Below are 16,224 nucleotides of genomic sequence, written 5' to 3'. Positions count from 1 at the left end.
TTCTGGTCACCCTACCATACATGGCAGCTTTCTGGAGTAATGGCTTCCTTCTGGTCACCCTACCATACATGGCAGCTTTCTGGAGTAATGGCTTCCTTCTGGCCACCCTACCATACATGGCAGCTTTCTGGAGTAATGGCTTCCTTCTGGCCACCCTACCATACATGCCAGATTTGTGGAGCGCTTGGTGTATTGTCGTCACATGCACACAGTCTCCTACTTGCTCGGTCATCCAGTTTGGAGGGACGGCCTGATCTAGGCAGTCTCCTGGTGGTGCCATACACCTTCCACTTCTTAATCCCCTAGAGTCCATGTCCGCGCCCCAACGGAAATCCAATTAACGTAATAAATAAATTCTCATAGAAACGTTTAAGAGATTTTTTTTTTTTTGTTGCATGCGCTGTCACCTCAATCCATCGCATCCACCGATTGTGGCCTTCTGCATCTGCAGAGCTACAGCTGTGTTTGTCAGACCAGGAGACATCCTGAAAATGGGGGACTCGTCCGAAGTCGGTACCGCCGATCTGCCAACTTCTGTCTTTAGCGTCCGAACAGTTTGGACTACATACTAATATGACCCCTCTATGGAAAGGTGAGACGCTCACGAACATCTTGGCTATTTTGCTGTAGGACGCCCACAAGCCTCACAAGACTCGTCTGAGGGTAGCCCGGTACCAGTTTAAAAAAAAGTAATGTTTCGTATACTCAGTGTATACTACCATTAAGAACACCTGCTCTTTCCATGACAGACTGACCAGGTGAATCCAGGTTAATGCTGTGATCCCTTATTGATGTCACTTGTTAAATCCACTTCAAATCAGTGTAGATGAAGGGGAGGAGACAGGTTAAAGAAGGATTTTCAAGCCTTGAGACAATTGACACATGGATTGTGTGTGTGCCATTCAGAGGGTGAATGGGCAAGACAAAAGATTTAAGTGCCTTTGAACGGGGTATGGTAGTAGGTGCCAGGCGCACCGGTTTGTGTCAACAACTGCAACGCTGCTGGGTTTTCCACGCTCAACAGTTTACCGTGTGTATCAACAAAGGACATCCAGCCAACTTCACACAACTGTCTGAAGCATTGGAGTCAACATGGGCCGGCATCCCTGTGGAACGCTTGACACCTTCTAGAGTCCATGCCCCGACAAATTGAGGCTGATCTGAAGGGGGGGGGGGGTATGGAGGTACTTCAGTGCCCAAAAGTAGTTTAGTGCCCAAAAAATGTGTTAAATATGGGTTCAAAATATATATATATAAATTATTTCCTGACCTTTCTTGTATCGCTCAGATATAGGACAAACACTTAAAAACAAACTTGTTTTTTGAGTATCTGTTTTTATTCAATGCGTTTCTATGGGCTAATAGCAGTAAGGCCAAATTCAATGTTTCATCAAATTTTTAATACCTTCATTGGGTCCTAAAATAAAAAATCAAATAGCCAAATGATCCTTGGTATGACCATCTTATAACAATTCCATATGTTAGCTTAGTAGAACCATGGTATGTGATTTTTAAGGTGATTGGTTACACCTGAGCTAATGTAGGATTGCTATTAACTATTTTAATGCATTTAATTCCAGGCGATAAGGCAACAAAAGGTGAACATTTCGAATTGGATCCCTGCGCCGACTAGGTGAAAAAGAGCGTCTGCTAAATGACTAAAATGTAAATGTATAGCGGTCACCATATTGCTTGAACCTACAGTATACGATGCATTCAGAAGTGTCAAGTAGTTTAGAAGCTAGAGGTCAATACGGAACCAGTCTACCTCTACTTCTACTCACCACTGTGTTCTCCTGCCACTGAGTCGATGGCCGAGCCCCCGCTCTCAGATCCCACGCTGCCCCCGTGCTCGGCCGGAGAGGTGCGTAGCGTAGAACCGTCCGTGGCGGCCGTGCTGCCCTCGTCATCTGATGCTGGGGCTGGAAGCATAACCACAGCTGTTACAGGAGAAACACCCTCCCTCCTCTAGAAGCATAACCACAGCTGTTACAGGAGAAACACCCTCCCTCCTCTAGAAGCATAACCACAGCTGTTACAGGAGAAACACCCTCCCTCCTCTAGAAGCATAACCACAGCTGTTACAGGAGAAACACCCTCCCTCCTCTAGAAGCATAACCACAGCTGTTACAGGAGAAACACCCTCCCTCCTCTAGAAGCATAACCACAGCTGTTACAGGAGAAACACCCTCCCTCCTCTGGAAGCATAACCACAGCTGTTACAGGAGAAACACCCTCCCTCCTCTAGAAGCATAACCACAGCTGTTATAGGAGAAACACCCTCCCTCCTCTAGAAACATAACCACAGCTGTTACAGGAGAAACACCCTCCCTCCTCTGGAAGCATAACCACAGCTGTTACAGGAGAAACACCCTCCCTCCTCTAGAAACATAACTACAGCTGTTACAGGAGAAACACCCTCCCTCCTCTAGAAACATAACCACAGCTGTTACAGGAGAAACACCCTCCCTCCTCTGGAAGCATAACCACAGCTGTTACAGGAGAAACACCCTCCCTCCTCTAGAAACATAACTACAGCTGTTACAGGAGAAACACCCTCCCTCCTCTAGAAACATAACCACAGCTGTTACAGGAGAAACACCCTCCCTCCTCTAGAAACTTAACTACAGCTGTTACAGGAGAAACACCCTCCCTCCTCTAGAAACATAACTACAGCTGTTACAGGAGAAACACCCTCCCTCCTCTGGAAGCATAACCACAGCTGTTACAGGAGAAACACCCTCCCTCATCTAGAAACATAACTACAGCTGTTACAGGAGAAACACCCTCCCTCCTCTAGAAACATAACCACAGCTGTTACAGGAGAAACACCCTCCCTCCTCTAGAAACATAACTACAGCTGTTACAGGAGAAACACCCTCCCTCCTCTAGAAACATAACTACAGCTGTTTCAGGAGAAACACCCTCCCTCCTCTAGAAACATAACTACAGCTGTTACAGGAGAAACACCCTCCCTCCTCTAGAAACATAACCACAGCTGTTACAGGAGAAACACCCTCCCTCCTCTAGAAACATAACTACAGCTGTTACAGGAGAAACACCCTCCCTCCTCTAGGCGTGTGTGTAAAGGGCTTCATTACCTGACAGAGTGGTGTCAGACAGGGTGGTAGTGTGTAATGTGTAGTGTGTAGTGTGTAGTGGTGTGTGTGTAGTGTGTAGTGGTGTGTGTGTAGTGTGCAGTGGTCTGTGTGTAGACGGGCTTCATTACCTGATGCGGTGGTGTCAGACAGGGTGCCTGCGTCCAGTGAGGAGGAGCTGGGAGCCTGGCCCGACAGACCCAGAGACTGGAGACCCAGGGCACTGCTGCTGGAGCCTGGGACAACATACAATAACACCACAACATCATTATCAACACACCTAAACCTCCACACAAACACAGTTCACTGCTACAGAGCCTGGCCTGACAGACACAGAGACTGGAGACCCCGGGCACTGCTGCTGGAACAACATCCTGCTGCTGGAACAACATCAACATCCTGCTGCTGGAACAACATCCTGCTGCTGGAACAACATCAACATCCTGCTGGAACAACATCAACATCCTGCTGCTGGAACAACATCCTGCTGCTGGAACAACATCAACATCCTGCTGCTGGAACAACATCAACATCCTGCTGCTGGAACAACATCAACATCAACATCCTGCTGCTGGAACAACATCAACACCCTGCTGCTGGAACAACATCAACATCCTGCTGCTGGAACAACATCAACATCCTGCTGCTGGAACAACATCAACATCCTGCTGCTGGAACAACATCCTGCTGCTGGAACAACATCAACATCCTGCTGCTGGAACAACATCAACATCCTGCTGCTGGAACAACATCAACATCCTGCTGCTGGAACAACATCCTGCTGCTGGAACAACATCAACATCCTGCTGCTGGAACAACATCCTGCTGCTGGAACAACATCAACATCCTGCTGCTGGAACAACAACATCCTGCTGCTGGAACAACATCAACATCCTGCTGCTGGAACAACATCAACACACTGCTGCTGGAACAACAACATCCTGCTGCTGGAACATCAACACAAACACATGGACCTATCAAAGTACTGCCTGTAACAACATAGCCACAACTGATCAACATCCATCAACACACCGTCGATCCCGACGGTAATGCTAGCATTAGCCAAATATGCTAACATGTCACAACCATACAGAAAACAATACATTGTCTTTGTTGATGAACTATCTTCAGGTAACCTTTTATCAGCCAAAATATTAATTTGGAAAACCAGATTGAGTACAACAAAAATGATTATCTGAAGTATTGATGTTAATATGAATATTAAAAGTGAATGACTCTCACGGTGGTGTGGTCTTAGTGAGTATTGACCTTGCTGCTCCTGCTGGAGACTCAGTGCGATGACCAGCTCCACCATGGTCTCGTCGTCTGCGTCTGGGGGGATGTCCAGCATGGGGGGGAAGCCCTCGGCGCCGGCCAGCAGAGCCTCCAGGGGAGACGGGTTCCTATTGTTTCCATTCTCCACCGTGTCCAGAACCATCGACCCAGACTGGAGAGACAGACAGACAATAAGCAAACTGGGTCAATATTTTTGTCCATGAAAATGACATTTAGATTTTTTATTATTTTTTTGCGTGTGTGTTATAAATGAATGAAAAACCTGCTACATATCTCAGATTAGATTGTTATTATTGTTATTGTTATTAGGGATGTTTGCATGTGTGTGAATTGAAGGAATGGGAGGAAGATCGTGTGTAGGGAGTGTGTGAGAGCAGGAGTGGGCACTAGCTGTTGTGTGTGTGTGTGTGTGTGTGTGTGTGTGTGTGTAGTAGGGACGCAACAAATGGACAATTTTTTTTTACTGTTTAAACGATTTAAAAATATATATATACAGTCATGGCCAAAATTGTTGGCACCCCTGAAATTTTTCCAGAAAATGAAGTATTTCTCACAGAAAAGTATTGAAATTACACATGTTTTGCTATGCACATGTTTATTTCCTTTGTGTGTATTGGAATAACACAAAAAAAACAGGAAAAAAGCAAATTTGACATAATTTCACACAAAACTCAAAAAATGGTCCGGACAAAATGATTGGCACCCTTAACTTAATATTTAGTTGCACACCCTTTGGAAAAAATAACTGAAATCAGTCGCTTCCTATAACCATCAATAAGCTTCTTACACCTCTCACCCGGAATTTTGGACCACTCTTCTTTTGCAAACTGCTCCAGGTCTCTCATATTGGATGGGTGCCTTTTCCCAACAGCAATTTTAAGATCTCTCCACAGGTGTTCAATGGGATTAAGATCTGGACTCATTGCTGGCCACTTCAGAACTCTCCAGCGCTTTGTTGCCATCCATTTCTGGGTGCTTTTTGAAGTATGTTTGGGGTCATTGTCCTGCTGGAAGACCCATGATCTCGGACGCAAACCCAGCTTTCTGACACTGGGCCCTACATTGCGACCCAAAATCCTTTGGTAATCCTCAGATTTCATGATGCCTTGCACACAGTCAAGGCACCCAGTGCCAGAGGCAGCAAAACAACCCCAAAACATCTTTGAACCTCCACCATATTTGACTGTAGGTACTGTGTTCTTTTCTTTGAAGGCTTCATTACATTTTCGGTAAACAGTAGAACGATGTGCTTTACCAAAAAGCTCTATCTTGGTCTCATCTGTCCATAAGACGTTCTCCCAGAAGGAATTTGGCTTACTCATGTACATTTTGGCAAACTGTAGTCTTGCTTTTTTATGTCTCTGTGTCAGCAGTGGGGTCCTCCTGGGTCTCCTGCCATAGCGTTTCATTTCATTCAAATTTCGACGTATAGTTCGCGCTGACACTGATGCACCCTGAGCCTGCAGGACAGCTTGAATTTCTTTGGAACTTGTTTGGGGCTGCTTATCCACCATCCGGACTATCCTGCGTTGCAACCTTTCATCAATTTTTCTCTTCCGTCCACGTCCAGGGAGATTAGCTACAGTGCCATGGGTTGCAAACTTCTTGATCATGTTGCGCACTGTGGACAAAGGAACATCTAGATCTCTGGAGATGGACTTGTAACCTTGAGATTGTTGATATTTTTCCACAATTTTGGTTCTCAAGTCCTCAGACAGTTCTCTTTTCCTCTTTCTGTTCTCCATGCTTAGTGTGGCACACACAGAAACACAATGCAAAGACTGAGTCAACTTCTCTCCTTTTTATCTGCTTTCAGGTGTGATTTTTAGATTGCCCACACCTGTTACTTGCCCCAGGTGAGTTTAAAGGAGCATCACATGCTTGGAACAAACTTATTTATCCACAATTTTGAAAGGGTGCCAATAACTTTGTCCGGCCCATTTTTTTAGTTTTGTGTGAAATTATGTCAAATTTGCTTTTTTCCTGTTTTTTTTTGTGTTATTCCAATACACACAAAGGAAATAAACATGTGCATAGCAAAACATGTGTAATTTCAATACTTTTCTGTGAGAAATACTTCATTTTCTGGAAAAATTTCAGGGGTGCCAACAATTTTGGCCATGACTGTATATCCAGGTGAATTCACAACGCAGAGGGTCTACATGGCTCTTTCCCTCAGAGAGAGAACACGGTATCATTTACGCTGCTACTCTTGCTTTTCACAAGAGTGGGGCGTGTAGCTTGTTGTTGTCATCCAATCACAAGTCATCAAACCGGCCCAATCAGAGCTAGAGCCTCCTTGTGGCAAGCTATTAGGAGATATCTAGACGAATCAATGGAGGACGGAATTGTGGTCATTTACTGTAGGATTTGGAAGGGCAGAAAGCGCACAGTTCAAGTTATGTAGTCTCAATTAGCCTAGCTAATTTTAGCTGGCTAGCTTAACGAGCTCCTCCGGGTCAGTCAAGACAGAGACTACGTAATCAGATGGGTTAGTCAATAAGTTAGTCTACCAGGGAACGTCGCCTTGGTTTCTATCTCTCCCCCCCCACTTCCTGTTCCCCTCGGCACGCACATTTGAGCTGCTGCCCTCCTTGGAGCCTCTCCCTGGGGCATTACAGGCCGGTTAATAAAGTAGCTAAAACATTTTAGCGGTCGTTTTGTGATAACTGCACCGTGATAAAACATTTAAGAAGAAAATAAACGAGTTGTTCAGTTAGGGATTTTTTCTTAACGTTAAGGATTCCAATTTCATTTAAATGTTTTAACGTTCACACCCCTAGTAGGGAGTGAGTGTAGGAGGAGTGGGCACTAGATCACTACATTGTGTGTAGGTAGAGTGTAGGAGGAGTGGGCACTAGATCACTACATTGTGTGTAGGTAGAGTGTAGGAGGAGTGGGCACTAGCGGTTGGACCAGACTCACCACCATCTCAAAGAGACTCACCACCATCTCAAAGTCGCCATGGTCGACCTCACCCTGCTCCTGACTGCCACCCTCTCCTCCCGTCAGCCCCGACGGCTGCATCTTGTCATCAACATCATCCTCATCATCATCGTCTTTGTCTCCTGGAGGAGGAGAAACAGGGAGAGAGGAGGAGGAGGAGAAACAGGGAGAGAGAGGAGAGGAGGAGGAACAGGGAGAGAGGAGAGAGGAGGAGGAGGAGGAGAAACAGGGAGAGAGAGGAGGAGGAGGAACAGGGAGAGAGGAGAGGAGGAGGAATAGGGAGAGAGGAGAGGAGGAGGAGGAGGAACAGGGAGAGAGGAGAGGAGGAACAGGGAGAGAGGAGAGGAGGAACAGGGAGAGAGGAGAGGAGGAACAGGGAGAGAGAGGAGAGGAGGAGGAATAGGGAGAGAGGAGAGGAGGAGGAACAGGGAGAGAGGAGAGGAGGAACAGGGAGAGAGGAGAGAGGAGGAACAGGGAGAGAGAGGAGAGGAGGAGGAACAGGGAGAGAGAGGAGAGGAGGAGGAATAGGGAGAGAGAGGAGAGGAGGAGGAGGAGGAACAGGGAGAGAGGAGAGGAGGAACAGGGAGAGAGAGGAGAGGAGGAGGAACAGGGAGAGAGAGGAGAGGAGGAGGAACAGGGAGAGAGGAGAGAGGAGGAGAGGAGGAGGAACAGGGAGAGAGGAGGAGGAGGAGAAACAGGGAGAGAGGAGAGAGGAAAAACAGGGAGAGAGGAGAGAGGAGGAGGAGGAAAAACAGGGAGAGAGAAGAGAGGAGGAGGAACAGGGAGAGAGGAGAGAGGAGAGGAGGAGGAACAGGGAGAGAGAGGAGAGGAGGAGGAACAGGGAGAGAGAGGAGAGGAGGAGGAACAGGGAGAGAGGAGGAGGAACAGGGAGAGAGGAGGAGGAACAGGGAGAGAGAGGAGAGGAGGAGGAACAGGGAGAGAGAGGAGAGGAGGAGGAATAGGGAGAGAGGAGAGGAGGAGGAGGAGGAACAGGGAGAGAGGAGAGGAGGAGGAATAGGGAGAGAGAGGAGAGGAGGAGGAATAGGGAGAGAGGAGAGGAGGAGGAGGAACAGGGAGAGAGGAGAGGAGGAACAGGGAGAGAGAGGAGAGGAGGAGGAACAGGGAGAGAGAGGAGAGGAGGAGGAACAGGGAGAGAGAGGAGAGGAGGAGGAATAGGGAGAGAGGAGAGGAGGAGGAGGAGGAACAGGGAGAGAGGAGAGGAGGAGGAGGAGGAACAGGGAGAGAGGAGAGGAGGAGGAGGAGGAACAGGGAGAGAGGAGAGGAGGAACAGGGAGAGAGAGGAGGAGGAACAGGGAGAGAGAGGAGAGGAGGAGGAACAGGGAGAGAGAGGAGAGGAGGAGGAACAGGGAGAGAGGAGAGAGGAGGAGAGGAGGAGGAACAGGGAGAGAGGAGGAGAAACAGGGAGAGAGGAGAGAGGAAAAACAGGGAGAGAGGAGAGAGGAGGAGGAGGAAAAACAGGGAGAGAGAAGAGAGGAGGAGGAACAGGGAGAGAGGAGAGAGGAGAGGAGGAGGAACAGGGAGAGACGAGAGGAGGAGGAACAGGGAGAGACGAGAGGAGGAGGAACAGGGAGAGGAGGAGGAACAGGGAGAGAGGAGAGGAGGAGGAACAGGGAGATGGAGAGGAGGAACAGGGAGAGAGAGGAGAGGAGGAGGAACAGGGAGAGAGAGGAGAGGAGGAGGAATAGGGAGAGAGGAGAGGAGGAGGAGGAGGAACAGGGAGAGAGGAGAGGAGGAACAGGGAGAGAGAGGAGAGGAGGAGGAACAGGGAGAGAGAGGAGAGGAGGAGGAACAGGGAGAGAGGAGGAGAAACAGGGAGAGAGGAGGAGGAGGAGAAACAGGGAGAGAGGAGAGAGGAAAAACAGGGAGAGAGGAGAGAGGAGGAGGAGGAAAAACAGGGAGAGAGGAGAGAGGAGGAGGAGGAAAAACAGGGAGAGAGAAGAGAGGAGGAGGAACAGGGAGAGAGGAGAGAGGAGAGGAGGAGGAACAGGGAGAGAGAGGAGAGGAGGAGGAACAGGGAGAGATGAGGAGGAACAGGGAGAGAGAGGAGGAGGAGGAGGAACAGGGAGAGAGGAGAGGAGGATAAACAGGGAGAGAGGAGAGAGGAGAGGAGGAGGAACAGGGAGAGAGAGGAGAGGAGGAGGAACAGGGAGAGAGGAGAGAGGAGGAGGAACAGGGAGAGAGAGGAGGAGGAGGAGGAACAGGGAGAGAGGAGAGAGGAGAGGAGGAACAGGGAGAGAGAGGAGAGGAGGAGGAACAGGGAGAGAGGAGAGGAGGAACAGGGAGAGAGGAGAGGAGGAGGAACAGGGAGAGAGAGGAGAGGAGGAACAGGGAGAGAGAGGAGAGGAGGAACAGGGAGAGAGGAGAGGAGGAACAGGGAGAGAGGAGAGGAGGAACAGGGGGAGAGAGGAGAGGAGGAGGAACAGGGAGAGAGGAGAGGAGGAGGAACAGGGAGAGAGGAGAGGAGGAGGAACAGGGAGAGAGGAGAGGAGGAACAGGGAGAGAGAGGAGAGGAGGAGGAACAGGGAGAGAGGAGAGAGGAGAGGAGGAGGAACAGGGAGAGAGAGGAGAGGAGGAGGAACAGGGAGAGAGGAGAGGAGGAGGAACAGGGAGAGAGAGGAGAGGAGGAGGAACAGGGAGAGAGAGGAGAGGAGGAGGAACAGGGAGAGAGGAGAGAGGAGGAGAAACAGGGAGAGAGGAGGAGGAGGAGAAACAGGGAGAGAGGAGAGGAGGAGAAACAGGGAGAGAGGAGAGGAGGAGGAACAGGGAGAGAGGAGAGGAGGAGGAACAGGGAGAGAGGAGAGGAGGAGGAACAGGGAGAGAGGAGAGGAGGAGGAACAGGGAGAGAGGAGAGGAGGACGAACAGGGAGAGAGGAGAGGAGGACGAACAGGGAGAGAGGAGAGGAGGACGAACAGGGAGAGAGGAGAGGAGGACGAACAGGGAGAGAGGAGAGGAGGACGAACAGGGAGAGAGGAGAGGAGGACGAACAGGGAGAGAGGAGTGGAGGACGAACAGGGAGAGAGGAGTGGAGGACGAACAGGGAGAGAGGAGTGGAGGACGAACAGGGAGAGAGAAGTGGAGGACGAACAGGGAGAGAGGAGTGGAGGACGAACAGGGAGAGAGGAGAGGAGGACGAACAGGGAGAGAGGAGAGGAGGACGAACAGGGAGAGAGGAGAGGAGGACGAACAGGGAGAGGAGGACGAACAGGGAGAGGAGGACGAACAGGGAGAGAGGAGAGGAGGACGAACAGGGAGAGAGGAGAGGAGGACGAACAGGGAGAGAGGAGAGGAGGACGAACAGGGAGAGAGGAGAGGAGGACGAACAGGGAGAGAGGAGAGGAGGACGAACAGGGAGAGAGGAGCGGAGGAGGAACAGGGAGAGGAGAGGAGGAGGAACAGGGAGAGGAGAGGAGGAGGAACAGGGAGAGAGGAGAGGAGGAGGAACAGGGAGAGAGGAGAGGAGGACGAACAGGGAGAGAGGAGAGGAGGACGAACAGGGAGAGAGGAGAGGAGGACGAACAGGGAGAGAGAGGAGAGGAGGAGGAACAGGGAGAGAGGAGAGGAGGAGGAACAGGGAGAGAGGAGAGGAGGAGGAACAGGGAGAGACGAGAGGAGGAGGAACAGGGAGAGACGAGAGGAGGAGGAACAGGGAGAGGAGGAGGAACAGGGAGAGGAGGAGGAACAGGGAGATGGAGAGGAGGAGGAACAGGGAGAGAGGAGAGGAGGAGGAACAGGGAGAGAGGAGAGGAGGAGGAACAGGGAGAGAGGAGAGGAGGAGGAACAGGGAGAGAGGAGAGGAGGAGGAACAGGGAGAGAGGAGAGGAGGAGGAACAGGGAGAGAGGAGAGGAGGAGGAACAGGGAGAGAGGAGAGGAGGAGGAACAGGGAGAGAGGAGAGGAGGAGGAACAGGGAGAGAGGAGAGGAGGAGGAACAGGGAGAGAGGAGAGGAGGAGGAACAGGGAGAGAGGAGAGGAGGAGGAACAGGGAGAGAGGAGAGGAGGAGGAACAGGGAGAGAGAGGAGAGGAGGAGGAACAGGGAGAGAGAGGAGAGGAGGAGGAACAGGGAGAGAGAGGAGAGGAGGAACAGGGAGAGAGAGGAGAGGAGGAGGAACAGGGAGAGTGGAGAGGAGGACGAACAGGGAGAGAGGAGGAGAAACAGGGTGAGAGGAGAGGAGGAGGAACAGGTAGAGAGGAGGAGGAACAGGGAGAGAGAGGAGAGGAGGAGGAACAGGGAGAGAGGAGAGGAGGAACAGGGAGAGAGGAGAGGAGGACGAACAGGGAGAGAGGAGAGGAGGACGAACAGGGAGAGAGGAGAGGAGGACGAACAGGGAGAGAGGAGAGGAGGACGAACAGGGAGAGAGGAGGACGAACAGGGAGAGAGGAGTGGAGGACGAACAGGGAGAGAGGAGTGGAGGACGAACAGGGAGAGAGGAGTGGAGGACGAACAGGGAGAGAGAAGTGGAGGACGAACAGGGAGAGAGAAGTGGAGGACGAACAGGGAGAGAGGAGTGGAGGACGAACAGGGAGAGAGGAGTGGAGGACGAACAGGGAGAGAGGAGAGGAGGACGAACAGGGAGAGAGGAGAGGAGGACGAACAGGGAGAGAGGAGAGGAGGACGAACAGGGAGAGAGGAGAGGAGGACGAACAGGGAGAGAGGAGAGGAGGACGAACAGGGAGAGAGGAGAGGAGGACGAACAGGGAGAGAGGAGAGGAGGACGAACAGGGAGAGAGGAGCGGAGGAGGAACAGGGAGAGGAGAGGAGGAGGAACAGGGAGAGGAGAGGAGGAGGAACAGGGAGAGAGGAGAGGAGGGGGAACAGGGAGAGAGGAGAGGAGGACGAACAGGGAGAGAGGAGAGGAGGACGAACAGGGAGAGAGGAGAGGAGGACGAACAGGGAGAGAGAGGAGAGGAGGAGGAACAGGGAGAGAGGAGAGGAGGAGGAACAGGGAGAGAGGAGAGGAGGAGGAACAGGGAGAGACGAGAGGAGGAGGAACAGGGAGAGACGAGAGGAGGAGGAACAGGGAGAGGAGGAGGAACAGGGAGAGAGGAGAGGAGGAGGAACAGGGAGATGGAGAGGAGGAGGAACAGGGAGAGAGGAGAGGAGGAGGAACAGGGAGAGAGGAGAGGAGGAGGAACAGGGAGAGAGGAGAGGAGGAGGAACAGGGAGAGAGGAGAGGAGGAGGAACAGGGAGAGAGGAGAGGAGGAGGAACAGGGAGAGAGGAGAGGAGGAGGAACAGGGAGAGAGGAGAGGAGGAGGAACAGGGAGAGAGGAGGAGGAACAGGGAGAGAGGAGATGAGGAGGAACAGGGAGAGAGGAGAGGAGGAGGAACAGGGAGAGAGAGGAGAGGAGGAGGAACAGGGAGAGAGAGGAGAGGAGGAACAGGGAGAGAGAGGAGAGGAGGAGGAACAGGGAGAGTGGAGAGGAGGACGAACAGGGAGAGAGGAGGAGAAACAGGGTGAGAGGAGAGGAGGACGAACAGGGAGAGAGGAGGAGAAACAGGGTGAGAGGAGAGGAGGAGGAACAGGTAGAGAGGAGGAGGAACAGGGAGAGAGAGGAGAGGAGGAGGAACAGGGAGAGAGAGGAGAGGAGGAGGAACAGGGAGAGTGGAGAGGAGGACGAACAGGGAGAGTGGAGAGGAGGACGAACAGGGAGAGAGGAGAGGAGGAGGAACAGGGAGAGAGGAGGAGAAACAGGGAGAGAGGAGGAGAAACAGGGAGAGAGGAGAGGAGGAGGAACAGGGAGAGAGGAGAGGAGGAGGAACAGGGAGAGAGGAGAGGAGGAGGAACAGGGAGAGAGGAGGAGAAACAGGGAGAGAGGAGAGGAGGAGGAACAGGGAGAGAGGAGAGGAGGAGGAACAGGGAGAGAGGAGAGGAGGAGGGAGAGGGAGAGAGGAGAGGAGGAGGAACAGGGAGAGAGGAGAGGAGAGGAGGAGGAACAGGGAGAGAGGAGAGGAGGAGGAACAGGGAGAGAGGAGAGGAGGAGGAACAGGGAGAGAGGAGAGGAGAGGAGGAGGAACAGGGAGAGAGGAGAGGAGGAGGAACAGGGAGAGAGGAGAGGAGGACGAACAGGGAGGGAGGAGAGGAGGACGAACCGGGAGAGAAGAGGAGAAACAGGGAGAGAGGAGAGAGGAGAGGAGGAATAGGTAGAGAGGAGAGGAGGACGAACAGGGAGAGAGAGGAGAGGAGGAGGAACAGGGAGAGAGAGGAGGAGGAACAGGGAGAGAGGAGAGGAGGAGGAACAGGGAGAGAGGAGAGGAGGAGGAACAGGGAGAGAGGAGAGGAGGAGGAACAGGGAGAGAGGAGAGGAGGAGGAACAGGGAGAGAGGAGAGGAGGAGGAACAGGGAGAGAGGAGGAGGAACAGGGAAAGAGGAGAGGAGGAGGAAGAGGGAGAGAGGAGAGGAGGAGGAGGGAGAGAGGAGAGAGAAGGAGGGAGAAGGAGGAACAGGGAAAGACTAGTTACAAAATGGGGTTGGAGCAAAAACCTACAGGAGGATAGCAGGGTTGGAGAGCCCTGGTCTGATTCAGAGTTAGGAGGTAACTGGATACCTACCCATGGGTGTGTTGGAGCGAGGGGGAGATGGAAGAGTCAGGTGACGGCGTTTGTTCCTGGGTCGGAGCACTCGGATCAGGGCCTGCTTACAGGCAAAGCTCACAGACGTGTCCTGGAATACAGAACAGAATCAATCAATGAAATGTATTTTATAATGCCTTTTTACATCATCTAGGTAAGGAAGAGCAAAACACGAGTTGGTAAAGTCTGAACACAGGATCAAAAGATCCACAACAATCAACACAGCTAAATGACGATCCAGGATCAACACAGCTAAATGACGATCCAGGATCAACACAGCTAAATGACGATCCAGGATCAACACAGCTAAATGACGATCCAGGATCAACACAGCAAAATGACGATCCAGGATCAACACAGCTAAATGACGATCCAGGATCAACACAGCTAAATGACGATCCAGAATCAACACAGCTAAATGACGATCCAGAATCAACACAGCTAAATGACGATCCAGAATCAACACAGCTAAATGACGATCCAGGATCAACACAGCTAAATGACGATCCAGGATCAACACAGCAAAATGACGATCCAGGATCAACACAGCTAAATGACGATCCAGAATCAACACAGCTAAATGACGATCCAGGATCAACACAGCTAAATGACGATCCAGGATCAACACAGCAAAATGCCGATCCAGAATCAACACAGCAAAATGCCGATCCAGAATCAACACAGCAAAATGACGATCCAGGATCAACACAGCTAAATGACGATCCAGGATCAACACAGCTAAATGACGATCCAGAATCAACACAGCTAAATGACGATCCAGGATCAACACAGCTAAATGACGATCCAGAATCAACACAGCTAAATGACGATCCAGAATCAACACAGCTAAATGACGATCCAGGATCAACACAGCTTAATGACGATCCAGAATCAACACAGCTAAATGACGATCCAGGATCAACACAGCAAAATGATGATCCAGGATCAACACAGCTAAATGACGATCCAGGATCAACACAGCTAAATGATGATCCAGGATCAACACAGCAAAATGCTGATTGCAACAACAAAACATTTCACAGGGCTACAGTAGACTAAATGCTGAAGACTCAGTGGTACAGAAGTCTAGTATTACTGAGGAACGTACGGGACACAGCAGCATCTGCATGTAGATCTTGGAGGCCACGTTAATGTAGTCCAGCTCACAGGTGCAGTAGCCATGGATGATGTCCACCAATGCGTTCACTGTAGCTTCAATGTGGGTCAGACCTGGAGAGAAAAAAATGATTGATCGATTGGCGATTCATAAAATGAGTCTCCACAAATATGTCCAGGAAAACCTTACAGCGGATCAAAAAGTAGGGCACACTGTAGCAAAACAACAACAATCCAAAGTAAAAACAAAAATGTGGGTTCTTATTGGACAAACGTTTTACATAATTTGAAAAAAAAATCACACTGAACACTACACGATGTTAGGTTACCTGGCAGACAGGCTGGGCCAGGAAATACAATGTTAGGTTACCTGGCAGACAGGCTGGGCCAGGAAATACAATGTTAGGTTACCTGGCAGACAGGCTGGGCCAGGAAAGACAATCTTAGGTTACCTGGCAGACAGGCTGGGCCAGGAAAAACAATGTTAGGTTACCTGGCAGACAGGCTGGGCCAGGAAAGACAATGTTAGGTTACCTGGCAGACAGGCTGGGCCAGGAAAGACAATGTTAGGTTACCTGGCAGACAGGCTGGGGCCAGGAAAGACAATGTTAGGTTACCTGGCAGACAGGCTGGGGCCAGGAAAGCGTTCTTTGGTTTGAGGGCGTGGAGCTTCCAGAAGTTATTGACCAGCTGCATGATGAAGTTACATCCCTCACTGCCCATCCGTTTCTGGCCCTCCTCAGTCATCTCTGAACAAACAAACAAGGGATGTAAATCAGGGATGGGTAACTGGGGGTGGGGGACAAAAACAAATTGAACTCATCATGGAGGGGCCGCAGTGGCTTGTGGGTCTGCATTCCCACAGGCAAATGTTTGCAGTTTTTTTTATATGATAACTGACGCTCAATGGGCCCCACCCCGGTTGGTAATTCGACCGTGCATCTACAAGTTTAGATAGCTGACCGCTAGACTAATTTACCAATCTAGAAACAAATAGCTGACATGGGCAAATGTTTATTTTTTTACTTAACCTTTATTTATACAGGTTTTTCTCATTGAGATAAAATCTATTTTTCGAGAGAGACCTGGTCTGATGCACAACCACATTTCTAAATTGCACTTCGTGTATTCTCTCTCTCAGCAGTAAGTTGAGACCCCGACTGTCCCCCTCCCCAC

At 50.7% G+C, this 16,224-nt stretch overlaps 1 protein-coding gene across 1 annotated transcript in view; it reads right to left on the bottom strand.

Moving 5' to 3' along the window:
• The window catches only part of LOC311150242 (E3 ubiquitin-protein ligase UBR4-like), a 147,352-nt gene that overhangs the window by 51,576 nt on the left and 79,552 nt on the right, over positions 1-16,224 (bottom strand). The window contains exons 54-60 of the mRNA XM_084187618.1: positions 15,666-15,797; positions 15,041-15,162; positions 13,912-14,023; positions 7,341-7,462; positions 4,368-4,545; positions 3,230-3,334; positions 1,785-1,922 (exon numbers count right to left, since the gene is read on the bottom strand). Of these exons, the coding sequence (XP_084043744.1) occupies positions 1,785-1,922; positions 3,230-3,334; positions 4,368-4,545; positions 7,341-7,462; positions 13,912-14,023; positions 15,041-15,162; positions 15,666-15,797 (909 nt within the window). The remainder of the gene's footprint in view (positions 1-1,784; positions 1,923-3,229; positions 3,335-4,367; positions 4,546-7,340; positions 7,463-13,911; positions 14,024-15,040; positions 15,163-15,665; positions 15,798-16,224) is intronic.

The sequence above is a fragment of the Coregonus lavaretus genome, assembly GCF_964263955.1.
Source record: "Coregonus lavaretus genome assembly, chromosome: 22".
In the NCBI taxonomy this organism is placed as follows: Eukaryota; Metazoa; Chordata; class Actinopteri; order Salmoniformes; family Salmonidae; genus Coregonus; species Coregonus lavaretus.
The sequence above is the reverse complement of the archived record's forward strand: the minus strand, read 5'-3'. Positions and strand labels throughout refer to the sequence as shown.